The following is a 26161-nucleotide window of genomic DNA, read 5'->3' as shown; positions in this document are numbered from 1 at the left end:
CCTACATATGCTGCATCATAAAGCTGTGACGACTACCTGCCATAGAGCAGAAGGAACGTGTACTAAACCGTGGGAGAGGCAGTTTCTGAATTGTAAGCTTGGCAAGGGTCAAGAAATCCTAAGCACTATCAATTGACTGTTCCCTGATCGTCGATAAACCGCTCAGTATTTGACTTGCACCTTTAAAAACTCCCAGAACCAGCCTTTCTTCAGAATAAAATTAATCCATTGTGTATTGTAACCAGCAAAATGTCATTTTATCAGGCAAACTGTCGGCTTGGCTGTAGAGATAACCTTCAATCTGACTAGCATGTTAAACCCCGGATTGCGCCTTGGTTTGAGATCTCAATCCTTGATGTTCTAACATACAATCTATCGTCCGAACCATGAGCTGCAACGGTACTTCTTCACATGATCTGACTGCTGCCAGTGAACAGGGTCCGAGATGAATTCGAAGTCCAGAAGCCTCAAGATGGCTCTCCTATTGGCTTGAATGGACATATGGGTGGTGAGATCTGTGCGTTTTGAAGGAATGGTGGAGGTCAAAGCGACTGACAAGGCCGGCCCGAGTGGTCCATGTTCCTAGAGCACGCTGTTGCATGATTCCGTGAAACAAACGGACTCTTATGCACAACATCAGCGAACTCACCTCAAAAGTCTTTCTGCCTTCATACAAACCACCGTTGAAATCAATGTCTTTGCGCTGGCTGTCGTGAGTGTCAACAACGGAACGAGGCGTCGTCTCCATCACATCGGCTAGCAGCCCTCCTGCAGTAATTAGAGCCCGCCCCTGGTCCTCCGGCGCGCTAACTCTGGAGACGAGTGGGTTCCTTTTTCCAGGGGAACAAAACAAAAGTGATCCGGAGTATCTTCACCGTTGAACACTGCAGCATCGCAACCAGACAGGATACGGTTGTCTCTCTACACATCATCTACGACACGACAGTTCAGCCCTTTGTTTTGGATATCTCACGTCCAGATTCTGCCGGTGGCAGAGGAGCTGGATTTGCTTCGCCGTATCAATGTTCCGGCCTCAGCTACCCCTGAAAAGCGATTCCAGAGATACTAGCGGCCTCGAGAACGAACCACAGCAACACGATATCCAACAGTAGAACAGAATTGCAGGGCAATGTCGCTGAATGGGTTGGACGATCTGAAGATCAAAGAGTCCCATGATGCGGCGGTAGCAGAACCAGGAGGATGGTGAGCTTCATTTCTGCGACGGGCGCGCGGGGCACGGCCAGATACTTACATGCCACTTATAGGTTTCTCCTCAAATATGCTTCCAGGGACGAGGTCGAATTGGCCGGGCGAGGAAATGGGGGAATAGTGGAGATTCGAAATGCGATTGCACAGTTCGAGGAACCCTCTCCATTATTCGGATTTCTGCGATATAGGAGGAGAAATGTGGTCATTAAATACGTACCGGAGGAATGCTCCAGATTGGTGCAAGGTGAGCTTCTATCTAGGGGTGAAACAAACAAGCCTTGGTCTAATTAAACATCTCCGCAGCGCGAGTTTCTGTACACTTCAATGCGGTCACAGAACGATTCTCTCCCCATGACACTGTATTCCCAATCACCACTGCGAAGGAGCTTCGAGACACGACCCTCTCTGCCGCATGCTCGTTACATACTGCGTCGGGATCCACGTCCTCGTCTACAAGCTCTTTGCGGCGGAGGCGTTTGATGGAAATAGCGGAAGATGCTGAGGAAGAAACTCGAGCGAAGAGGCAATCGACAGTACCAGAAGAACGACCCCCCACCGCCAAAACAGCAACATCTCTCTCGGGAACACAAGCACCCTTGCCAGAGTCTAGTCTGCTACCAGATCTACCAAGTGGCCTTCCGCCATCCGCGAGCTTTAACTCTATGGTGTCTGAAGCTGGGTCATATGTCTCCCCTGTGAAAGATTCGCAAGGGCACGATACCAGGCCATACTCTCCAACAGAACGACGAAAATCTTCACAGTCTATGCGACCCGATCTTTACACCTTGTCGTCGTACGGCTCGAATGGACGACCGAAAGTCAAGTTAGGGCCAAGACCATCGCTGGATGTCGGAGGAAGACCACATACATCGGGAGCAGCGTCATACTATCGTCCAGTCTCAACTCTTCCGGCGGGACTGAAACTGTTTTCCAAAGGATCTAAGAAAGACAAAGACAGAAACAAGTCGGAACATCCCACGGAACCTCCCACCATGACAATTTCTCCTCCAGTGCCAGATTCAATGCTGTCGCCGACACAGAACATACAAACAAGGCCCCACACCAGTGGTGGACGACCAAATATAGGCTCAGAATCTTTGACTTCGCCCACATTGACATCGCCAAACTCCAGTACAGGCCCTAGGCAGCCTATAATAACACCAGAAAAGGCGCGATTAATGAAAGCGATGCAATTGCGAAACAAGAAGAAAATGGAAGCCGTAAAACCCACGGAACCAGTATCTCAGGAACACTCAGAGTCTTTGGCGAGCCCAATTAGAACAGACGAGACAATGTCAAATGGAGCACCGAAGGATGTGGACGATACCTTGAACACCATGGATATGCTTGCGAAGGCGGATGATTCAGGGATTGCATTTGATGCCAATTCTACATTAAGGACAGACGAATCGGATGCAACACGATCAGATTCTTACCCAGTCTCCCCTATCGGACCTTCGGAGAAGGCCGAATCGACCAGGGCATCGTCAATATCGGAATCGACTGACGAGACCGTTCACAATAGCCTTAAACAGCCTATTCTAGAAGAGCCGCATGTAGAAACCGAGTTGGAAGAAGTCACTTCGGATAGCGAGGATACCACGCCAATTGCGAAGAGCAGCACCATCTCGACATCCTTGGAACCTGCAGAAGAAAAGCTTGAACAGCTTTCGCCTACCGTATATAATCCTTTACAGGCGTGGACTGAGACTCCAGAAGTGGTAGCACCAAGAGTAGAAGAGAAGGAGGTAGTGGAAGAGCAATCTACGCCAGTAGCTCAGCAAATACAGGAAACTCCGGAGTCCGCAATACAGCACAGTGAATCAATTGTTCCGGCATTAAGCACTCCAGGAATCGAAGTCAGCTCGCCAGTGACGTCTCCCAAGGAGGCGACACATGGTCAAGATCAAAGCGCAGTAGCGGATTCTGTTCCTCAAGACGTGGAGCCGCTCTCGCCGTCAAGAAAGATGAAGATCCCAACTTCACGATTCAATGTTCAGGAGCCTGAAGAAGAAACTGATGTGGCAAGTCGAGAACTCCCTGCGCCCGTTCTTGATGCGGAAATTACTGCGTCCGAGAAGTCGCCTGTTGGGAGCACGTTTTCCACAGGTGATGAGAGTCAAGACGTCCAGAACTCTAAGAGGCAGAGGCGAAAAGGCCTTGTCGAGCCTATTCGCACAGATCTCGAGATTGTTGGCCGAAGTCGCGCGAACTCCGATGTCAACTTCTCCTCGGACGATGATCTAATGGAAGAGCTGTCTTCAGCTGTGGTGCAAGAGGCCCAACCGATCTCTGTTTCGAAGTCGCCTGTTAGTCCTGTATTCCCAAGTCCAAAGAAGAAACAAGGAGAGTCGAGCAGATTTTCACGCGTATTCTCAACTCCTTTGCGAAAGGAAAAATCTGATACTCTGGAACTACCATCCGCTGATCGGCCACCATCGAGATCTGTGTCTGCTGGCGCAGCATATCTCAATCGTATCAGCCAACAGCCAAGCAAGCCTTTGGCTAAGAAGGTCAATCTGGGGTCCGGAATTTCGCAAAGAATCAAGGCTCTAGAGAAGTTACAAAGCCTGGCGCCTGGTGCTACGGCCACTGGAACAACCGGTCCCCCACCAGGGTCATCACCCGCTTTCTTCTCGGTCCGGAAGGCAAGCGTGCGTGGCAAATCGCCCTCTATTGCGGAGAGAGCGAACTCGTTGACAAGAAATTCGCCTTCAAACTCTCCTGATTCGTCACCAGAAACGTTCAAACCTCGAGAAAGATCTGGATCTGTGAGAAGTCGCTTAGATGTTTTCACTTCTGGGGGCGTTCCAACCACCTTACCTGCTCGGTCACGACCGGAATCCATCTCTGTAACAGCCCGGATCATACGGGACCCCTCACAGCCATTTCCCTCAAAATCAGAACTTGGGAAGGATCCCTCGGAATATGCTCCTCTGGACCTGAAACAGTCACCACTGGTGATAGATCATCAAAGAGCGGTTGTGCAACCACCAAAAGAGACAATCCAAGAACGACGACTTTCCAAGGAGAGACGCTTGTCAACATCCTCCAAGGCGACAACGACGAAAGAACGGCGGTCATCGATAACCATTATTAAAGACCTGATCAGCGACCGAAGATCGTCCTTTTCCGAGCGTCGGCAATCAGTTACTATAGAAACTGCAACATCACCATCAGGAAGATCTTCATCCCGACCACCTTCCGTGCATGCTTCTCCAGCACACCAGCGACCGATGTCCATCAGCAGTCGTCCGTCAACCTCTAGCCGAGATCCTGCACAATCTCTCTCTCCACCTCCCACAGCGGGCTCAACATCATCGACTGGCGATGAGAAGGCTGAGAAGAAGTCAAACAGAGCAAGTCGTATGATGCGACGAATGTCGTCGGGGATTTCGGCAAGCCGCAAAACTATTGCACATGCCATCTCCCCAACTGTTCGTGAAGAATCCGAGCCTCTCCACAATAATGATGCTCAGTCGATGACTTCATCATACCCCTCCAACAATTCTATGGCACCCAGTAGTGTTGATATTGGCGACGTGAACGTCCAGTTCCCAGATAGTTTACTCTGGAAACGAAGATCGATGCTCCTTGATTCGCAAGGATTTCTTATCATTTCGCCTGCGCTGAGTGCACATGGGAACGGACGAGACAAGGCCAATGCAGGTGCCACTCGTCGATTCCACTTGAGTGAGTTTAGGACACCGTCCATTCCAGATGTGGAGATGCAAGAACTGCCAAATAGTGTTGTACTGGACTTCATTGAGGGTGGCGGACTACAGCTTGCATGTGAGGACCGTGCTGGCCAGGGGAGAATCTTGAGCAGTAAGTATTCCATATGGTCTTCGTCTTCGTTTTACTAATCAGTTTGTAGTCCTGCAAGAAGCACACCGGACTTGGGCCGCTTACGGTCAATGAATTCTCAACCAACGCCCTTGCAACATCACCTACCGCTCAAACAAGCGGAGCCTGTCACATACTGATCGTTTCCTGTCCATATACCTTTTCGCCACCGGTCTTGACGCACGAGTCACGACTCACTTGGATTTGCGACTAACACTTTGCATATGTAATTGTTTGAACTTTACTGCTCTGCCGATTCCACGGAGCGGAGGCCAATACCTACCATACCCACCAAGATACCAGATCTCGTCGATCAAACAACCAAAATTTGTCCCTTTGTGTTAATAATTACTGTCCTGTCCTGTCATATCGTGTCACATGGCAGGCTCGTTTCTTCAGCAAGAGTAAGCAAGGAGGGAGGCTGTTTTTTCTTCGCAACCTTTAGCGTGCGTGTAAGAGCGAGTTAAACCATGCATCATTGCATTGGTAGGAAAGGTGTTAAGGCGGATCAATGAATGGAATGGAAATTGAGTGCTCTTAAGACATGTTTTAATATCCTTGAATAACTTTCTTGGCTTTTGATATATGACGGAGGTGATATAAGTGGATTGTGATGTAGGCTTCTCGTCCACCCTTGCGTCTCCCAAGTTGGCGAACTGTCAAATCTGGCAACATGTTTTCACGCAAGACATTTCTTCTTCCTTTAAGCTTCTTGTCCCGGTTGCATGCCTATCTAGCCACTCTTCACACCTTTGAGGTTGTTGACAGGTTATCCTGCCATGGTCTACTTCTATTAATATTTTGCGTGCTCCACCATTCCGAATCTCGTTCTTGAAGCCTTCATCCCTCCTCAGTTCTTCACCTTCTCCTCAATTTTAACTTCATCTTATAGAGAATTGTACTGGTATTGCCATCCCTTGTCAGTATATCTTTGTCATATCAAGTAATACAACGTTTCATCTGTCGAAATCGGAAAGTAAGATACATCATCATACATTCATGCTTGGATTCTAGCTACTGCACGTCAAATAGTCACATCTGGCGGAGAACAAATCCGTCACCGTTCCATATCCTCCTCGGAAAGACGCAAGCTACATATCTTCATATCTACCCCACAAAGACATCGTCATGGATGTCTCAAATCGTCCTAGTCAGTTTCTTCACTGCATTGTGCCGGGGAGGTCTCGACTGAAGCAACAGATGTCTCCAGCTTAGCGGGCAAACCAATAGAAACTGAAGTTGGAATGGACAAGACCGTCGCCAACACTGAAGAAGCTGGCGAAACCAGGGGCAATGAGGCCGTCATTGTGACCAGGGTGGTCGGCAGGACTTCAGTTGGCAACACCGAAGACAAGGCAGAAGTAACTCCATTCCAAACGGGATTGTTCCCCGGCAATTTTGCAATCGGTCCATTCAGACCGATATCTTCCTCAAACACTGCCGGCACTTGAGGCTTCAAGTCACTCTTTACACCCTGCTTTCCATCCGGCGTTCCAAACGAGTTCCATGCACAAGCATCTCCAAACCCGTTACAGTTGTCGAATGATTCTCCCAGTGCAGTTAGATTCTGCCAGCCTTGGATGAAATCGGCATGGCCTCCGTAGCCTGTCGTGTCGCCCATGGAGAAGACGAGGGTGGAGGAGTCTGTGATATCGAGAGAGCCTGTGTCGAAGCCGAATTCGGCTCCGACGTGGAGGAGTGCGATGGGGTGTGTGGAGGGACACATTCCGCCCTGGGTGTCGCCTTTTGTTGGATCGGGATAGGACATCTGGACTCATCAGTACTGCAATGCGAAGAAGGTATGGACTGCTCTTACATGGCTCTTGTGATCTGGACTGTCGAGGTTCTTGCCATCCCAGCATGATGGGAATCGAACATTCAGTTGGAGTCGTCCTTTGATCGTTTTGGGGAAGCCGTAGACTTCGCCAGTCCCCTCAGTCTCAAAGAGAATTGCTTGGTTAGATTGCTCGGAGTCATTTTGTGTTCTTAATGCGTTAGTGTTGCGCTGAATATAAATGATGGCGCTCTTGCCTTCTGAAAGGATTGCCTGCTATCATGCGAAGACCTGGTGGGAATGGTCGCGCTCCTGACAGGCGGGGACACCACATACCACCTTCTTGATAATCGCATGTATATCTCTTGTAATACATGTTCTACAAGTGGTCTGTCAATCTCTGAAGCTATACAGGTATATGGGACATGAAGGACTTACAGCTCCTGTGAAAGGAATAAGTTCAAACATGCCATTCCTCCTGTTATACAGTTGGGGACACCACTACTTGCTCGTTAGTCTTCATTCTCAACCCAAAAGTACCTTGAAATAACGCTTACGTAGTTACTGTGATCAGTGTACTTGTCGCATGTTGTTGCTTTGGCGTTCACAGCATCTTTGATCCCAGCCATACTCCTCGAGAACGCAGTGCCGCCCACAATTGCATGAACATGGCTTGATGGACGTCCTGGGCTGATGATAGGATCGGATCTCTGAACTGACAGGACACCACAGTTGACAGTCCATACATCAGCTGCCAGAACCGTGGTTATGCTACTCAGTAGCAAGAGATCAAGGGTCAAATGCATCTTGTTGAATCAAGGTTGAAGATGTGAAAGGAATGTGATGAAGAGAAGGGTAAGAAAACAGAAGAGACTGTAAGAATCGAACTTGCGCGCCAATAGGAAAGAAAAGAATGGCTGAGGAGGAAGGCTGAGAGCTGGAGGTGGAAAGAACGCCTCGAGAATGTGGCTCTGAGCAATATTTATCACCATCCCAACATTGTACCACAATACTGACAGCGTCAATCTTAAACGGCGATTCACATGCGGTCATACAGTCCACAATCTAGACATTTCTAGCCTCTATCCCTTGTGTTCAAGTGTCACTTAGTCCACCCTGCAATTCCCACTCCGTCCTATCTTCGATGTGTCACCAAGATTAAGTTCAGCAGAAGCTTTGGGATTGTTGTCTTTGGCGTGGCTCGCCCTTAACACAAGTTTAGCGAAGGCTTGAGAGATGCTCCAGGGATGCGAGGTTCAGGGGCCGTCTCGCTAGTCGATGTTGTGATTGGCGAGTCGGAAAATAGTTCGGATGAGAATTCCCGCTGTGGTACCGCCCTACTGCATCTTTAAAACGACGACTGTTCGGTCCATTGCGCCATGAGGGGTTGATAAGATAGGGTGTGGGGTTGAGGATGGAGGGGTAAGAGACGTGGTTGGGAGATGAAGAGGGCTGGAAGTGAGAGAGCGGATGATCGCTACCAGGGAAATTTCCTTAGATGGGATGAACCTGCACACCATGTGGCTGTGAGCGAAGAGAACTTCATTGGACTTTCATTGTTGAAGAAAAGCTGGGTTTGAAACTTATGCTGGTTAGTTTCCTGGCTACAATCTATTGCGTATCAAGGACACATGATTTTTGATGTGAGGGATTTCGAAGGCATCCATAGGTATAGCCAGGGTCAATACTGGACTCATGTGTTCGATTGCTGACGCCGAGGTATCAGGATCTTTTGTAGGGATGATTTTGACCAAAGCAAGGAGTATGTTGCAACGGATATGTTTCAACGCTCCAATTGTTATGCCCCAAGACTGTAGTCCACCAACAAGCCCGTCCTGCTTCAGAAACTCCTCCATCCCATCCCATCCCTCTCGCACTCAGGCAATTACGCCTTCCGCCCCGTCAGTCCGGATATCCCCAATACTCTCCACCGCACCACTCACATGCCCCATGCACCAACCGATATTTCTTGCCTCTCCCCTCACTCTCTCTTCTTACTCGTTTCCGTGCTCTCTTGCTTGGGCTGCTAGCTTCGACGCCGGAACTGAAGTCATGCTGAGGTCGATAGAGACAGTTCATACCACTTTGCTTGGCGTGCACGCATTGCTGCTCGAGTGTCACCTCCTGGCAGGTGCAGCGGGTGAAGGTGAGTGTTGCGTAGTTGCACATGTTGGTTGCTAGATCGCAGCTAGAAAAGAAGTCGGATTGCGGAGGGTGACTTTCAGACTTGTCAGGTTTGCTATGACCATCTCGAGACCGCAGGTTCGGTGTGCTAGTCAATGTATGCGTGCAGGGCTCTGGGTGCTGATGGCCAGACCGCGGAGAATGAGATATTAGTCTGGAAACACTTGAAAGGTAGAAGTGAGTGGAAGATTTATAGCTCTCGAAGATTTACTGATGCATTTCAGGCTCTCGAGGCCTATCAATTTTGTAGCCTTTAAGCTTAAATTTTCAGGCAACCCAGATCAGGCATCTTTGGAAAGTCATTCACTTTCGACATAATCGAACATTGATTTCGAAAACTTCCTTGGGTCGAGCGGCAAAGTGTGTCTATTGCGAAGTGAATATGCCGTAGGACATCGTCATCTTGATAGGCCCGCTTCTCGAATCCATCTAGGGCGTCAATACCTGGAACTTGAGGTAAGGACGTTATTTTACCCGATACATGCCGCCAGACTCAGCTTGATATGTCGTCAAAACCCAGACTCGCTCTTCTCTATTATTGGGAAGAATTATGGTAATATATCAGGGTCAGAGAGAAGAAAGAATATGTCCAGAAGCACCCTTGAGGCATTTTCTCTCTGGAGCCAAAGCAATTTACCGTGAAGCTCATCGATTGTAATACAAGATGGAGCCATGCTTTGTAATTTGAACTCTAGTCCGTGTCAAAAACACTTCTTATTACGCCTTCGGTACTGGGCCACAGTCTGAGGTCTATTTGCTTTGACGGGCTCGTTCAGGCGCAAACGATACAAGGAGCCTGGTTTTTGTTTACATTCTCGCTTAAAATCTTCCGAATTGCGGGGATCATCCTGACAACCCCACTCAAGACAGTAAGTCTTTGAAGGAGCGTGGTATGCGAGGCCATATCAATATTCAAAACAGACTTTCAGTTAGGTCCCTTTGATAAATGTGCCTGTTGTATGCGCCGATTGATCTATACCGGAATATTATAGAATAAATGCGTTGTGGGGTCAATCGTCCGTTTTCGCCTCCTTATTCACCGCCTTTTGCCCCGACTCCACTGCGATATCCAACCTCGCTTGCAAAATTCCTTGTGCTCTATATGATCAAATAAGACGTTCTCCTCCAATCAGCTTCAAACAGCTTCATCTTTGATGGTCTAACGGTCATGATTTCCGCTTGTCATCACAGACAAGTCGCGGGAGATCGGGGTTCGACTCCCCGTCAGAGAGTTTCTCTTGAGTTCATGGCCCCAGGTGTATACCTGGAGCTCCTCACCTTTTAGGGGTTTTCGTTTTTGTCACCTAAAGAATCTATTTGAGGGTAGAGAGGAAGGAGGGGTGTATTTTGCTCTAAATTTCCGAATACACTGTTTCACGAGTAGACTTTGAATTATCAATCGTAACTATAAGAGTACTTTCTTGATTCCTTTATACTTAAACGTTCTGAAATAGAGTGATTCTTAGCATATAAACCTTGACTTTTCCTCTTCGCGAAGATTTCTCTTTTTGCCTCTGGTTGCGATGCGACCCACTTTGAAAAATCTCTTCTTGAAGATTTTTTCTGCCTAGGCTAAAAGGTCATACACAAGATCGCAGTCCCCAAATACATCTAAACAATACTAATAGAATCTTTATTTTTAGTATGTAACACCCATGTATCGTTTTTTACTCATTTTGTTGTTGTCAACTTGCTCCTCACTTGCTTTGCGCTGCTTTGGCTTAGAATCCTCAGGCATACTACGAAACAACCTCAATGTTCAAGAAAAAGTCAACTACAAACTTGTGGATCAAAGTCAAATTGATTGCCCTTCAGGCCGGCCGACTCATTGGATACGAAAGGATACAAACAATGTGACTCGCTTTCAATTCCTACTATTGATCAAATAATTACAAAAAATTCAACTAAATAAAAGAAAGCTCCAGCCTGATCTGATTTGATATCTAGAAATAAAATTGTAAAAAGTAAATCGTACTTGAAAAAAGACCTCTCTCACATATAAAAACCGTTCATCCTAATCAAAATGCAAAAAGAATATTGCGTTCGCCGGGAATCGAACCCGGGGCCCATCGATGTTGTCTGTATGGCAACGATGGATTTTACCACTAAACCACAAACGCTTTGAACAGCTGACTTCTTGCTGACTTGGAGGTTAACCGCTTATCTGGATATCCATTGAAGGTAGGTATTTGGAAAATTCTGTTGTGGCTCTTGGCGGGGCCGCGGGGCAAAGATGAGTGAGAGATCCATGTTCCTACAAGGAAGAGGAGAGCTCATTTAAATTATATAATAGCAGCTACCAGAGCTTACAAGTTCTTGTAAAATTATGATTCGCTGTGTGAAGGCATTTGCTGTTGTGAAAGCCAAAATCCTATGCTACCTGATCATCTGTTTCCTCCGGCAAGGGCAAACTCAGAATTCCGAAGACGGTTTGATCTGCTCGACCCATCGCAGTGTATTGCTGTCTCTTGAATATTCTGACCAGAAATTTCGTGACACCTTTGAAATTAATTTTACTTGAAGGCAGCCGTCACGACATTTTGTCAAAGTAATCTATTAACAGTGCTAAAGTATACACGGGTCATGGCTCCCATGTATTTCCCATTCTTTCTTTCCACACCCATAGTTAATCCCATACTCGTCATGCTGCTCTAGTCATCAAACTTGAACCCTTTTCACATCAAGAACAATTCCCATCAGAGAACAGCAACGTATTAGCCCCATGACCAACATGGATCACTTCGAAATATCAGGCATAATACCCGACGGTCGCCATTCTCCTCTGTGCGTCGTACTCTTTCAATGCCCTTTCTCGATCGCATCCCCTTGCATTTGCAACCGAGAACATCCATTTCTTACTCCAGTCTAGAAAATACAAATTGTGGAAGGGGGTTCCATTAAAAGGTTTCGAGCAAGTTTGGAGATAGACTGTCCGCCAGTGCTTTCCAACGACCCATGGCTGCAAATTTTGGTTACGAGTAACTCGGTAATAGGTAGGTGTCTTCTGTATCTTAAGAAGGACATCATTGAGTCTATATTTGAGATCCGCTTCGAAATCCCAGCAGTATCTTTCACGGAACTGGTATGTCAGATTTTCCATGGAGACGGGATGCAATTTTCGAGAGTGTCTTTGCTTGCCCTCTTCAGCTTGTTTTCCTAGCCATCGAAATTCTTCTGGATCGAAAAGACGTGTCAAGCTAGGAGCGGCACGGCCTTGAATAGTGCAACTCTGGTATGTGAACTGAATGATATCTTTACCTTGCTGCCATATGTGGAATGGCATGTCGCTCATGTTGTGCTTACCACTATAGTTTGGCGCTGTTCTGAAGCGAACGGGCTCGTTGAAAACTGGAGTCAGTTCGCTCCCAGGAATGTGTGGCTCTGTATGATTTTGTGGAGCTGTCTTAATCAAAAAGCCTGCTGCAGTCTTGACAGGATGAGCAGAAAAGATATTGTGCGGAATCCGAGGCATTTCCCCGCGGGATCGTGCTGGAAAGACTTTTTGACTATCATCAGTAGAACTCGTTTCATAGGAGTTACCGATCCGGCCACCAGGACCAGGTGCCACACAGTGGGCCTTTCTTACCACTTCTAAAGCGTCGTTGAACCCCTGCTGGTAATTGTTGAAGTCCCTGGTCGAGCTCATTGGCTGTGAAGATAGAGGTTGTTCCAGAAGGCTATCTGGGAACTGTTCGGTCATATCTTGAAATTGAGTCCGAACGTTGGCAGATCCACTGTATGAGGGTCCAACATGGCTAGAACTTCCGTCAACATTCGAAGGAAAGGTGTTCAACGCAGGGTGATGAGTTTCATGGTTCAAATCCTGAAATACACTGGTTGAGTCGATACTTTCAGAGGTATCCGGGGCAGGGTGATAAGTGTCATAGTCCAGATACTGAAACACTTTGGAAAAGTCATCACTTCCAGATGTATTTGGAACATTGGTCTGACTATTCACAGGTTGCTGAGAGTTATTCCAATGATCCTCCTGGTGTATTGTGGGCTGGGGCAGTTGCATGATGTTCTGGTCCTTGAAATTATGGGTGACTGGTCCATCCTTGATTGTAACATCGCCCTGGAACATGTGATGCCCAATTTCTGTTACAGGCAAAACCACACCCCCCACGACCCCTATTGGGTTCACAGCAGGGACTTGAGTTTGAACAGGAGGCGAGGGCTGAGCAACCGGACCAAAAGTTTGATAGCTTTGTGGCGTGCTCGAATTATCTTGTCGATTGCCTTGGGATGTGAATTCATTCAGTGGAAGAGACTGGGTGTTCTGAATTGGCGGGTATGGACTCTGGTAGGTCTTGTTCGATGTGAAGATTGTTGCGATATTGCATTGCCTCTTAGCATTTCCTTGAGCTGTTTCAGTGTTTATATGCGCTTCGAGCTTTCTTTTCCACATTACTGTCATCGTTGGCTGGGCAGTAGTATCAGACAGCTCTGAAGCGCTCGAACTTTGCACCTTACTAGGAGATGTGTGATTTGAAGAGTCAGTCTTCGGACTGGGGGACCGAGTCTCGTTCAACCCTTCACAAGCCATTTCGTGAAATTCTTCCGCCGCAGCCACAGCCAACATTTCAGTAAAGTCGGTATCCGAGATCGACATTTCTTGTAACGGCTTTGAAATCTTATCGGCAATTGCTGTGAGATTTTTGGCTGCAATAGTCTGTGGTATATCCACCGCTTTGAGTGATGTTGGCGATATTGATGATTTCTCGGAGGGACTTTGAGAACCTCCAGCGTTGGTATTTCCGAGTGGACTTTCTGCAGGGTGGTGCAACTTAACTGGCGTTACTTTTGAAGGATGGCTATCTTCAGAGGTTAGTCTCAGATGTAAGGTCGAACAGTTTCCGACGGAAGAGATAATCATTTCTATAGGGCAAATTGCACGTCGTGGGTGATTGTCAGCCACCTCCCTGATTAGAGACTGACTTTTCGATTCTTGATGGCCTTTCAGCGGTGTTGTAGACTGAGAGTTGGGCTTAACTTGAGATATGGATACGATGGCGCTGTCCATTCTGGCGCGCTGTCGCTCACTGGATCGTGTGTATGAGGTACTTGAGAAGACAGATGTGGTAGGGGAACGTAGCTTCGGACCGTTAGACTCACAGGCGGCAGGGAGAAAGCTGCCACCCTCATATTGAGCCTTCTCTGCTCGTGCTTTCTTTATTCGAGCTCTCTCAAGTGGTGACAAATCCTTCCACGGCTTTTGAGTGTGGTGCGAATGAAGGACGTGAGAGTGCTCATAGGTGTGACCGACAGGCATTTTGACGATGCGAGACCAGATATCCCCTGGTGTAGATGATTTGAGGCGAGGGGATGTATTTGACGTGATATGAGTAGCGGTGATCGAAAATGATCAGGTAATTGGGATAAACGATGTATGCTTGGGGGCTCGAGATATGATATGTGTGTGTGTTGCAACGAAGTCTTGGGATTGAGAGTGAGAATATTTGTGTCTTATGCAAATTTGTACGGTGTAAGTGCGATTGGCATTTGAACTGACCTACCTGCCCTAGCGGCTTGCGATCCGAATTGGGTGTGCGACTGCCGTTGCGTAACATGACGATACACACTCGCTATTGTCCATGTTATCGAATACTTATTTTGAACTAAACCTAGATGGCTTTGAGATGTTCTAGAGAGTGTGACGAGAGTAATTACATATATTACCTAGGTATTCTAGGTCTCGCTGCACTTGATGCCCGGCAGTCTTATCGCTTTAAGACTTCCTTCCTCGCATTTGTTATGATTTTGCAGAAAAGGGTGGGGCTGAGTAAATAAGCGACAACCCCTTCGAGGAAGTCTTTTCGGGATCATGGGTGCCGTCTCAGGAGTGAATTGACAATCAAAAGAATACGAAATCCTAAATGCCAGGTGGCTGACCTGCAGGGTGGTTAACAACAATACAGTGAGTGACGTAGATCAGGTATCGTGATCGTGCCGTCCGCCCCGACTCGGCCAGGTCAGGTCGATATTAGCTTAGGAGCGTGATCTCACCCGCTAGAATTTGAGGGAAGAAATAAGAATGCCACCCGATACTTCTTGGCATTGTATCTATAAGCAGAAGCCATGGCAGTTGTGACTTGATTGGTGTATATGTGCCAACTCAATGGTCCTGTAGGAGAATGTTATTAATGATTCTGCACGCATGAACAGCATCAAGATATCTAACGAAGAACGGCTAACCAAAACCGCCAACGAGCGATCAGTCGCGTGTATTCTCTAGGTGTAGTATCTAGAGGCATTTGGGCCACTGGCATGAGTGGCAGGCGGGATATAATTCCCTAAAGTGCAGCCACCAAATGTTATAATACAGAATCGTGACCATTCTTACGTAGCAAGCTCAGAGAGTATCCTTATACGTTTCAGCCCATTGCTCAACACTTTGGTGCAAAACTGTCTTTCTTTCGTCGTCACACCAGCTTCCCTCAATAGCTCCATCCGCGATGAACCGCCATTCCTCCAGACTCAATCCGAAAGCTTCTTGTACAGCGATATAGTTGTCCAGGATATATCCACCGAAATAAGCCGGATCATCGCTGTTTATGCTGAACCTCACGCCCTCCGCCAAGAATTTTCTGATTGGCAGGTCCGCAACTTGGGTGACACACCTCAATCTGACGTTACTCAACGGGCACATCGTAACCAGAGTGTTGTCCTTTGCAACTCTCTTCAACAGCGCCTCATCATCAATCAGACGAATCCCGTGATCAATTCTCTGTGTATTGCACAAGTCCAGCGCTCGCGAGATGTATGTGGAATCACCTTCCTCGCCGGCGTGGGCGGTCCTCCGAATACCAGCTTTGCTCGCAGACTCGTAAACTTCTCTGAATATCTCTGGTGGGAATCCGACTTCACTGCTGTCGAGTCCAATACCGGCGATAATGCCGCTGGAAAAGTGGCCTAGGGCTTCCGCCGCTTGATAGGTATCTTTCGCATCGCTGGCTGGGAGATGGCGCAAGAAGCACAAAATCAGCTTTGATGTCAACCCAAAGTCTTTCTCTGCCCGTTTTTGCGCCGTGCCCAGTCCTGCCACTACAGTCTCGTATGCAATCCCTCGTGACGTATGGGCTTGGGGGTCGAAGAATATTTCGGCGTGGTGAACACCATCGTCGTGTGCCCGAGTGAAGTACTCGTAAGCAAGAGATTCGAAGTCGGCAGAAGTAATCAACACGGACATGCCAATAAAGTAGTAATGGAGGAAGTCATTCAGGGAGGTAAAGCGGGTGTATCGGTCTTCGAGGGCTTGGGGTGAGGCGAATGAGGGATCGGCTTCAGTGGATGGGAGGGATATCTTATTGGTATCTGCGAGTCGGAAAAGGAGGCTTGGTGACAGAGAGCCTTCAATATGAAGATGGTGTTCGCATTTTGGTAGGTCGTGGAGACATCTTTGAATGTTTGACTTTGTCATTTCGAGGAGGCGTGAGACTTAGGACTGAGCAGTCAAGTTCCCTGGACCAGGGATTGATGGTGAGCTGAAGATGTGATACTTGAGTAGGTGACTGGTGTATTCTTCCTTCCTCTCGGCGTCTGTTCAGATACCCCTAAAAGTGAGAAACCTTGATTACTGTACGTTGAGAAGTTGTGGTGTTGTCAAGAGAATGCTCGTGCAACCGGAGGAAAAATTGAGAAAAGTGCGCGAGTGATTGACTATAAGAAATGACTGAGAATGTAAATACCGTCGTAATGATTCGAATTGTAGTTTGCAGCGGACTGTACCCGGTGAATGGACATTGAGACACCCACTTCAAGAAATTCTCTTCGCACCAAATTTACTGATGACGACGGATTTGAAGACTATTATTCTGCCCCACGAGGCGGTGAAAGGACAACGCCGACTTCCGCCTCTGGCATCGATTCTCGTCAGTAAACATTAACTCACAGCTCAATCCAGCTCTCAACATGACAGCTCTGGAGGCTACAGGCCGCAGCTGCTGCTTTCCAATGCTTCACGTTCACGGCCATGTTCACTCCTCCAATTCGATTTCCGAGGCAGGCGATGGCAACTCGATTACATGTGAGGGGTTCTTGTGCCGTCTTCAATCCTCAGCTTCCTTTTCGGGCCCACTTCCGATGCAGCTTCAGGAATGTTTGCGAATCGGATCTACGGGAGGATCTTCGCTGTTTCGAGTGATACAATGCTGAGTTGAGTTTATTCTTGGACGTCTTGTTGCCCGGTGTTTGCGACCGAAGGATCATGGTGAACGAACCCCGTTCGAGCCCCAACTCAAGACAATCCAATATTGCTTCTGGGCTGCAATAAGGAGTGGACGACACACAGTAAAGTGGCTTTGAGGATTTATGAAGCTTTTGCTATTGGCAGGAAGGAAGCCGCTAAACCATACAACAATGAGCGCCTCGGGAGGATCATCGCAAGCTGATCAGATTGCCTCTTGACTCCTAAAGGTATTCTGGATGGAAATCTAACATTGGCCAAGATCCGTGGTATTTACTCCTCGGATATCGTCACGCTCCTTTGGTCTAGCCTTTTACAGGGTTAATGCGACCAGAACCTCAACGGGACAAATCCAGTTCAGATGTGACAAGTCAATTCGTTTCAGATATGATTTTTGGGGGTACAGGGCACTCCCGCTCCAGTCGGCGATGTGATCGACGGAAGTGGGTACCGAACCCCTGGAGATTTCCGCTGTCGAAAGTGACATTTCGCTGTGCTGGGAAGGTCCTTGCAGCATCTTTTCTTTTTCCTGCGAAGCATCAAATTTCCATATGAAAATTCCCAAGATCCGGGTTCTGTTGCTCGGCAAGCCACTTTTCACCCATGGACTAAGCCCCAAAGCTCACACAATCCCCAGAAGCCAAGATGAAAGCAACAATGCTTACGAGGAAAGATCATCGTTGGAACTATCTCCGTACTGCCCAGTCGCCTTCGGTGCATATTTCGAAGCATGTCCGGGATTATTCCAGTAGAAGCTGCTTCTTTTCTTCTACGAAAAACTCAATGTCACGCCAGACGTAGTTGCGGAGGCCAAGATTATCCACACCCCCAGGATGAGCAACTGTTCCAGGAACAAGTACGCGGCTGGTGGCGGTGGTATAAAAGGACGAAAAAACCGAGGTGTACATACCGTACCTACCGTATTATGGACCATCTACCGAAAGCTGTGGCAAAGTTTCCGAACCTACTTGGTATTTCGCAAGCGACGAATAGAGTCTGTGGCTGTCACACCCCCGTCGTGCGGATCGCACCTGACATGGGAACTGATTGTCTTCCACGTGTCTCCAGACTGCTCTGGGCCAAAACTTCTCTATCTGTGACAGCTCAGCAACTACCAGATCAGCAATCTCAACTTTTTCTATGAACCGCGCCCAACGCCGTCTACCTACATTTGAGCCGCTCCTATCACCAGTCACATCTCAACTGCATGTGTCATAGATATGTTGACAAACAAGACTTTGCACTTTCGAAGAGCCTCAACTGAATCCTGTTAACAAGTGACGATGCTTAGGCATCTTGAGCTCCCTCACTCATCTGACTCAAGTCTCAGTCAGCTTATTTCCACCCGAAAAATCATGGGTCTAACTGGAATAACGTTTCAATCAGCGTTTTGCGTCGGAGAATTCACAGGCGTCGAAAACCTTCTCGAGTTTCTGTCAGAGCCTTGCCATGATATACCAAAATACAAGAAGACCCGAACGGCACTGCGGTGGCCGTCGGAACAGGTTTGAAGGCTTGCCTCCTCGGTTGGTCGGTTCTGAAGCCCCCAGTCAAAAACGGATAAGGCCGACTTGGTATAGGTGGTTCCTGAATTGATTAGGGCATCGCTCATAGGTTCCTCAATCGGGTCACGGTGCATGGTATTGTCCGATAGCTGCAGTAGAACGAACCTTAACATGACATGGTTAGGAGTCCTTCGAGATCTGGAAAAGTTGGAAACAAGAAACGTGCTGATCTTCAAATATTGGTCTGGCTGCATAATGGCTCGCTTAATCCTAGCTATGCTGTAGCTTCGACGACAAACATCCTGGGACGATACGACCCTTCCTGCGGTCCAATGGTTACATCAAAGCCAGAGGCAAAGGCATATAATGGAGCGTTGTCAGTTATACATGTTTGGTCCTGTTCTCAGCTGCTGCAAAGCAAATAGAATAGGTACGTCCTGTTGCACTTTTACCTTGGTACTGTCTGCAGGCCCTAGACCCGAAGCCTGAAACACGGCGGCACCTCGCTGGCCTTGTGCACTTCGGTTTCATGCGTTAAATGCCCGTTATTCAAAGAATTCTCTTCTAGAAAAAACATGCACCACACGGCAGGTGTTCATCCGAGGATTCATAGCCCCCACGAGAGTAAAGAGAGGGAAATAGGCGGGAATATCGAGGTGGATTGCATCACGATTGACCCAGGGTACCGGCAATAACCGTCGGCAGCGGCGACTAAAGTACCAGATGCCAATGTTATCACCGGGACTCAACTAAGTTGGAGACACGCGTGTCGTCCCCAGATTTATTTTTTACTTTAATCGGAGAAAGTCCGAAGGGAGGAAGTCCTAGGTGGAAACATCCGTGTTGGACCACTTTCGCCATCCCCCACTGTCCCGTAGTTTATCGGCTATTGCAACCCAAAGCCCCACGAATCACGCACTAGCGAAGGAATTGCAAGGAGTTAGCAATATCAGATGAAGCTGACCTCGTGTGCTCAACAGATGTCTATTGTCAATATATAGCCCACTATGCGGCAAAATTGGGGACTTTCCACAGCCATGCGCCTGTGTTACCGTTGACACAAGAGACGACATAATATGATATGCTTCCAGGGCGCTGCATGGAAAGCATGGAAGCAACACTAGGGCACGAGGCGACCTCTGACAGGCTCGCGGCAGTCGGCTCACCGTCTGGATTGGCATCTGCAGCGTGTGCGAGGAGGCCGATCTTAGTGTGGGAGAGGGGTTGGCTTGCGACTAGCTGGCTGGTGAAAGGCGACGGTAAGTTGCTAACTAGTAGTTGGCAGGTCTGGGAGGCGACGGCAGACCAGGAAAAACACGTCGTTGCTAGTTTTTTTATTTTAAAAGGGGATGTTCTCTGCCAGCTAGCTCTGATAAGGCTAGCCATTGTTACTAGTGCTCTCCCGTTGTCTGTCTCAGAAGCCAAGAAGGAGCAAATTGTTGGCATGTTGGCCAGCTGGCTTGAGTTTGGGTGGCATTATTATTTCCTCGCCTACCTATGCAGATGCAGCTTAGTAACTGCACTGTCCAAGGATGCAGGGCACCATCGCCCCCCTCTGTCAATTTTCCGACGTCCTTATTCCTCAAGACCTACCCATCTGCCTCTCGATTCTCTAGTTTCTGTTGGCTGGCTTTCAGCGTTTCTGCATCCCTACACGCCACGCCCGGTATCCGAAGAGGTCTTTCCTGAGTATGAACCCAGGGTCCTCGCCCCCATCGCGTCTGAGCCACAGCAGCCTTCGCGTCCGCATTCCCGACCCATGCTCCATGCTCCATGCTCCTGTATGGCATCTTGCCGCATCTCATCATCCCGTGCGGAACATGCCATGGGGGCTGTTTTCTGGATGGGTCTTGAAACAAGCCGAAAAGATGCTGGTTCTTCTCCCATCTTTCCCATGGGTTCGGCAAATGACGAAATAAGGTTACGATGTCGCCGCTAAGACTTCCCAGACCTTCCTTTTGTTTTTACCTCTCTTACCATCAGTACTAGTCCTGGCTGATCCGCGTCCTCTTGGGAATGGCAATGCTAAAACACGTTTAGGGCTTCGGCCACAGGTCAAGTAGATCGCTATTCTCCACCCACAACTAGTCTAGGAAAGCAGGGCGGAAGTATAGCCCAACAGGCGTTAAATGAAAACTCAAAAACATGAAACGCCAGGAAACGTTTATCTACTTCCCTAATGGGAACAGGGATTCCTGGCCCGGCTCGGCCTGGCCGCCCCTGTCCATGACAGCCCAGACAGAACGGGGAGAGGGGATCGGATGAGACAGCCATATCTAAAACCCTTATGAGATGGATCCTGTCCCATGTCATTAACGGCTCCGCCTTGTCAGGGTCCTGCCGAAGAAAAAGAACGAAGACGCACTCCAAGCAACCTCGCGTATAATATTATTATGCATCCCAGGCATCGAGACGTCCTCCGAGGCCCCCCTGACCTGTGGTAACATCGCGTCCCAGGTTATCTAGCAGTCAACTAGGATCGCAGGTACCACCTCTTGTTCCATTTACGACCATTTCTCCGAATCCAAGAACCAGCAATCACTCCTGCAACCAGGAATCGACCACGGCATCGCCAGTTAATGTGCCTGCAGGGTAAGCTACTCTTGTCACAGAACTCCTTCGACCACGAGTGGCTCCGTACTTTCGGGATGCATATTTAATCTTCCTCGATTATATACCCAGTACTGCAATCATCAAGAAAACGACGCAGGGCTGTCCACGTGCTGATGCATATCTTGACGTACAGACGAGACGAGACATTCACGACAGAGGTCTCGTTCCAGACATCAACTTGGTCTTTCACAACATATTACTGAACTCAACAGACGCTGCACCCGAGCCGTTGAGCCCCTTTACCCTATCAACGGGCCGAAGCCGACGGTAGACTCCCTGAAGAGGTTGATTCCAGGCCTACATATGCAGTGAACATCGCAAGAGCCACCCATACGCCACTCTCCAAAAACCTGCAGGAAGTCACGAAAAGGGATTCGAGATTGGGAGCACTCTTACAGGCAAAGGAAGTTCCCTGGTACGTCTTTTAATTTATGTGGGAATTCTCCTGCTCTTCCAGCAATTCCTAGTCAGCCGTTCCTCTCAGCTACTGCTTCTTGATGTAAGAATTTCTCGAGCGATGCACACCATGTCTCGCTGTTTGGAAGAGGTCTCTGCCGACTCGGCATTCAAACTGCCAGTTGCCTTATGTCCCCTAAAAAGGAAGTTCTGATGGAGTTCCGAAGAGGCGATGTACCCCTGTCTGTGACTAAAGGGGCATTGTAACATCTTCTCGTCGCCTTCGACGCACCAGTCTCCCCTGTCAAAAATGGCGAATAATGTGCGAGTGCAAGGGTTCGCTCAGCAGCAGCGGCACCGCCGTCGCTACCTTCTGAGCAGATCGACAAGGTTGCTCAATTGTAGATAAACAGGAGTTCGGGGCTGACGACCATCTCGCAAACATCTGCTTCAAATGCTTGTAATGCTACTCTTGGCAATGGATTACTCCAGATCTCCCAATCAGCCTTAAAGCGGAGGCCAATACTTGCTGCCGTCCTATCCTCCTCCAGCCCGCGCCAGTCAGAAATGCCATTGCCTTAAATTCTTATCACTCATTGTCGGCATTTCTCTCTCACAACTTTTTTTTGCCGCGCCAACATGCTCCTCGCATCACACACCACAGACACTTCTTCCGCAATCAACGATAGCTCATTTCTAAGCACCTAGCTGACCAAGCCTATCACAGATTGACATTTCACTACGGTACGGATCAGCTGCCGATTCTGGTACCTGTGTTCTTGCGTGAGGAGAGGGGAAACCATCCGAGGCAGGCCCCGCTGCAGACCTGCGTCGGAACATAGCAGCCCTGACGTTGCACTAGACTGCAGCCCGGCGGCGTGTCTCGCAGCTATCATATCCTGGGGCAAGGAAATCAGACAATTGTCTGGTTAATGGTCCTACTTCTTTCTAACCTCAAGGTCTGCTTATCGTGCTCTCTGAGCCCTTTGAGACTCGCATTATCAAATATACGTGTGTGGCTGGTTTTGGTCTCTTCGATTCTTGTTACTACGCCTGTAGAATCTCGTAATGAGGCTGGAACCTTAAAATCAACTTCCACCTCCGCAGTCCTCTATCTCAGACCATCGACAACGGCTAGGTCCATCTGGATAAAGAACCTGACTTTGGGCGTACAAGATGGCGGGGTCAGCACAGAATACTTATTCGAGATCTCCAATACCTTCCACTACCTCTTACGACTCTTCTTCAGTCTCGTCCGCAGCATCACCACGAACTTCGGGGCCCTACGACGGAGGCCTCATGGGAGCCTCCCCACGACCTATGAGTGGGCAGAATCCACAGCAGCATATGAACTTGCCATCAGGAGCATCGATGGGCCATAGTTCGTATCAAAATCCATATCACTCAGCGACAACTTCTCCAGGACCTCCAGGACTGGATTCCATGGCTTCCACCGGATCGTCAAGTGGCACTCCGGGCGCTTCGGGCGGACAGATGTCCGCTGCGAATATGCAGGCGAAGAGAGCCTATCGTCAGAGGAGAAAAGATCCAAGCTGTGACGCATGCAGGGAACGAAAAGTCAAATGCGATGCAACAGAGACTACCAGCTGTTCGGAATGCTCAAGTCGGAATGTGAAATGCCAGTTCACAAAAGAGACAAATCGACGCATGTCATCTATCAAGCAAGTGCAGGACTTGGAGAAGCAGATTGCACAAGTCAAACGGGAAAACACGCATTTGCGGTCAATGTTGAATGTGAGAGAGGGCCAAATGGATATCGACAATGACGCTCCTCAACAACTGTCGCTCCAATTGCCAGAAATTGGGTCGAATCCGAAGCGAAAAGGGCGACCACCACCCCCTCAGGATCTGTCGCGGGTGCGTTCAAACATCCGAAACTTTGGCCGGGGTATATTCAAGCCACCTGCACCTTACCGTCAATTAGGGTCACAGGCACACTTCAATCCTCCTCGTCCGGATCTACCACCTAAGGCGATATGCGATCACTTGCTTGGTTCTTACTATGCGGCAGTACATATGCTGATTCCGATCTTGCATTGGCCCACATTCGAGCAGGAATACGAGGCTGTCTACAAAGCCGGCAGTTTGCATGGCGTACCACCAGTCTGGAGCTCCCTTTTCTTCTCAGTCCTGGCCGTTGGCGTACTATTCAGCTCGGATGTGAGCATTCATCGGCCTCACAAAGGAAAAGAGTATATTGAAATATCTCGAATGTTGATAGATACCTGGAATGACGAATATGTAAGTTCAGATTTGTGGAGTTCTCTTCCCGTCCCCCTGGTATCAAGCACTGTGGCGTGGCTATTTGTTATACTCCCCACGCAATAGAATCTTTCCCTGTACTAGACGAATCTAGTAAACTGACTTCAAATTGCTGCGATTTAGGTGATCGACCACGCAAGATCCGCTATTCTGGTGAGCATATTTCTGACCGAAATAAACCTGAAATCTGCGGCATGGACTTGGTTAGCAGCCGCGGTTCGAATTTCTCAGGATATCGGACTACACAACGAGACGGGACCGTGGCCAATGATTGAGGGCGAGATGCGACGACGAGTATGGTGGGGGATCTACGTTTGGGACAGGCACATGTCACTGGAGCTTGGAAGACCCCTCCTGATTGAAGATGCGGATTGCGATGTCAGTCTGCCAGCCGCAATTGACGATCATTATATTCACGACGCGGGCATGATGGTACCTAATGGTGTATCTCCGCTGACGAATTTCATTTTACCGATCATTCATGTTGTCCGTGCCGTTTCGCAGCTCATCAAAACGCTTAAATCGCCCATCATTTCTCCTTCGACTTTGGCGACTTTCGATACCCATTTCAGCGCTTGCATGGCGTCATTTCCTCCTGCTTGTCAAATAAGTGCGCAAGAACCTCTGGATCCGCGGATGTTAGCTCCTGTCTGCCATCTCATGAACGCACGCGTAATACTTCATCGCCACAATTTAACCACCTCTTGCCCTTCGGAAATACGAGCCAACGCTATTGAGCAATGCATACGCGCAGCGCTCGACTCTACGAATCTACTCGGCCGAGCAATGGCTTCCTCAACGTCGTCGAATCCATCAATACCGCCATTCGGACCTACCGCAAACGCTATGACTTGTACTCACATTTGGCGCTGCACCTTGTTTCTACTATACGGAGGTCACTTCGACGCAGCACTCACTTGTATCAGAGCTTCATCCAGCATCGGCACGTTAAGGGATGTCAATGTTGCGTGTGGGCGTAACCTGGCATTCTTCATTGGTGTGCTCATCGAAAAACGCCGTGGTGGATGTCTGATTGGGAGCCCAGGGTACCGGGCAGAGCGCGAAATGGACGAAGAACTCATGGCCTATGTGTCGGGCGACTTGCAAGCAGGAACAGAGAACAGCTGGGTCTGGGCTGGTAGCGAGACGGGCATGAACATTGCGGGAAGTGCAGTGGGAGGAAAAGTTGGCATCAGTCCTACACTCCTCGGTGGTCCTGAGGGTACGACAGTTTTGACGGACGTGGAAGCGAGAGATTGGGGGGGATGGGAAAGGGTGGAATATCTCGTCGGAGTGCTGGCCAGAGAACAAGGTGGATATGCACAACCTGTCTACCAACAGTCTTCGTCTGGGAGTCGTGGTGGTGGGGCGGGAGCTGGCCAGGGAAGCCAGGAGAGAAGCAGGGGTAATGAACGCATGGCCATCACGAATATTATTTGATTTCTTTTGTGGATCAACAACAAGACAAAGAGGAATTGTACACCCCTCGCATTTTCCCTTTGTATGTTTGGGGCATGACAGTTGGGCATAGATGATTTGGTGGGATGCATCTGGACGGACGGTTGGGCTCATTACAGACCTGACTGGAGACAAATCTGTACATAATGTAGCATCATGGGCAGGATAGGGAGCTAAAGGGGTGGTGGGATTAGGAAAATTGGTTGAGATATCCACGGGGGCATCAAGTTCACGAAGTCAGGGGTGGGAGAGCACAAGGAGAGGAAGCGATTTCTCCAGGCGTTGTTGGCATTGTCAGGAGAATACCAGGGGAGTGCCGGAAAACCAATAAGAAATCAAAGATTTGGTATATTAGATACAGATTCATACACATTAGGCTATGACAAACAAGCGTTGGTATCATGTTCTCGAAAATATCACTAACTTTGATCAAGTGATTCACGAGAGTCTCGAAAGAAGTCCGAACCCTAACCATTAGTCTCTCGGCTTAATCCTCCCGAAAGACAGAACTCTGTTAGTGAGCTGCTCGTCAGATCTTACAAATATTACAAAACAGCAGGGAGACCGTAAGCACAGGCAGGCAAGTGCCTAAATACCAGCCTTGGCGGATCCTCCGCTTCCAGTTCGCCAGATTCCGCATGACAGGACACCGGAATCCTGGAGTTGGTCGTCTGTGCATTGCGCAATTTATCTGCTACGTTGCAGTGT

General features: G+C 48.6%; 5 protein-coding genes and 2 non-coding genes across 7 annotated transcripts; 3 read left to right on the top strand and 4 right to left on the bottom strand.

Annotated features, from left to right (window-relative positions):
* The first annotated feature begins 1084 nt into the window (after positions 1–1084).
* ONS95_000377 (uncharacterized protein) lies at positions 1085–5916 on the top strand. Its single transcript, XM_058493527.1, has 3 exons — positions 1085–1203; positions 1266–1453; positions 1513–5916. The coding sequence occupies exons 1-3, from the start codon at positions 1130–1132 to the stop codon at positions 5073–5075; spliced, it is 3825 nt and encodes a 1274-aa protein (XP_058363727.1). The 5' UTR covers positions 1085–1129; the 3' UTR covers positions 5076–5916.
* Positions 5917–6202: 286 nt separating this feature from the next.
* ONS95_000376 (uncharacterized protein) lies at positions 6203–7877 on the bottom strand (the record flags this gene model as incomplete). The annotated part of the gene is made up of 5 exons (XM_058493526.1): positions 7387–7877; positions 7268–7330; positions 7162–7208; positions 6872–7040; positions 6203–6823 (listed from the first exon to the last, which is right to left on the bottom strand). Exons 1-5 carry the CDS (start codon positions 7633–7635, stop codon positions 6203–6205), a joined length of 1149 nt encoding a protein of 382 aa, XP_058363726.1. The 5' UTR covers positions 7636–7877.
* Positions 7878–10161: 2284 nt separating this feature from the next.
* ONS95_000375 lies at positions 10162–10245 on the top strand. Its single transcript has one exon. It is a non-coding gene; the product is annotated as a tRNA-Asp (tRNA).
* Positions 10246–11051: 806 nt separating this feature from the next.
* Positions 11052–11133, bottom strand: ONS95_000374. The gene has a single exon. It is a non-coding gene; the product is annotated as a tRNA-Gly (tRNA).
* A 402-nt stretch (positions 11134–11535) lies between these two features.
* Positions 11536–13653, bottom strand: ONS95_000373 (uncharacterized protein). The gene has a single exon (XM_058493525.1). The coding sequence runs from the start codon at positions 13623–13625 to the stop codon at positions 11763–11765; it is 1863 nt and encodes a 620-aa protein (XP_058363725.1). The 5' UTR covers positions 13626–13653; the 3' UTR covers positions 11536–11762.
* An 823-nt stretch (positions 13654–14476) lies between these two features.
* AAH1 (adenine deaminase) lies at positions 14477–16433 on the bottom strand (the record flags this gene model as incomplete). Its single annotated transcript, XM_058493524.1, has 2 exons — positions 14477–15137; positions 15195–16433. One exon carries the CDS (start codon positions 16431–16433, stop codon positions 15366–15368), a length of 1068 nt encoding a protein of 355 aa, XP_058363724.1. The 3' UTR covers positions 14477–15137; positions 15195–15365.
* Positions 16434–22888: 6455 nt separating this feature from the next.
* Positions 22889–25435, top strand: ONS95_000371 (uncharacterized protein; the record flags this gene model as incomplete). Its single annotated transcript, XM_058493523.1, has 2 exons — positions 22889–23974; positions 24119–25435. 2 exons carry the CDS (start codon positions 22889–22891, stop codon positions 25433–25435), a joined length of 2403 nt encoding a protein of 800 aa, XP_058363723.1.
* Between the last annotated feature and the right edge of the window lie 726 nt (positions 25436–26161).

The sequence above is a fragment of the Cadophora gregata genome (genome assembly GCF_030347475.1).
Source record: "Cadophora gregata isolate MNR1 chromosome Unknown scaffold_1, whole genome shotgun sequence".
Taxonomy (NCBI): domain Eukaryota; kingdom Fungi; phylum Ascomycota; class Leotiomycetes; order Helotiales; family Ploettnerulaceae; genus Cadophora; species Cadophora gregata.
Note: the sequence above shows the minus strand (reverse complement) of the source record. Positions and strands in the feature narration are given on the sequence as shown.

Bases quoted from the DNA above. Each gene is read 5' to 3' on its own strand.
- ONS95_000377 (XM_058493527.1), top strand. From the start codon at position 1,130: ATGTCGCTGAATGGGTTGGACGATCTGAAGATCAAAGAGTCCCATGAT. The intron at 1,204-1,265 runs GTGAGCTTCATT...TGCCACTTATAG, and splicing joins GTAGCAGAACCAGGAGGATG to GTTTCTCCTCAAATATGCTT. The intron at 1,454-1,512 runs GTGAGCTTCTAT...ACATCTCCGCAG, and splicing joins ATGCTCCAGATTGGTGCAAG to CGCGAGTTTCTGTACACTTC.
- ONS95_000373 (XM_058493525.1), bottom strand. From the start codon at position 13,625: ATGTCGATCTCGGATACCGACTTTACTGAAATGTTGGCTGTGGCTGCG.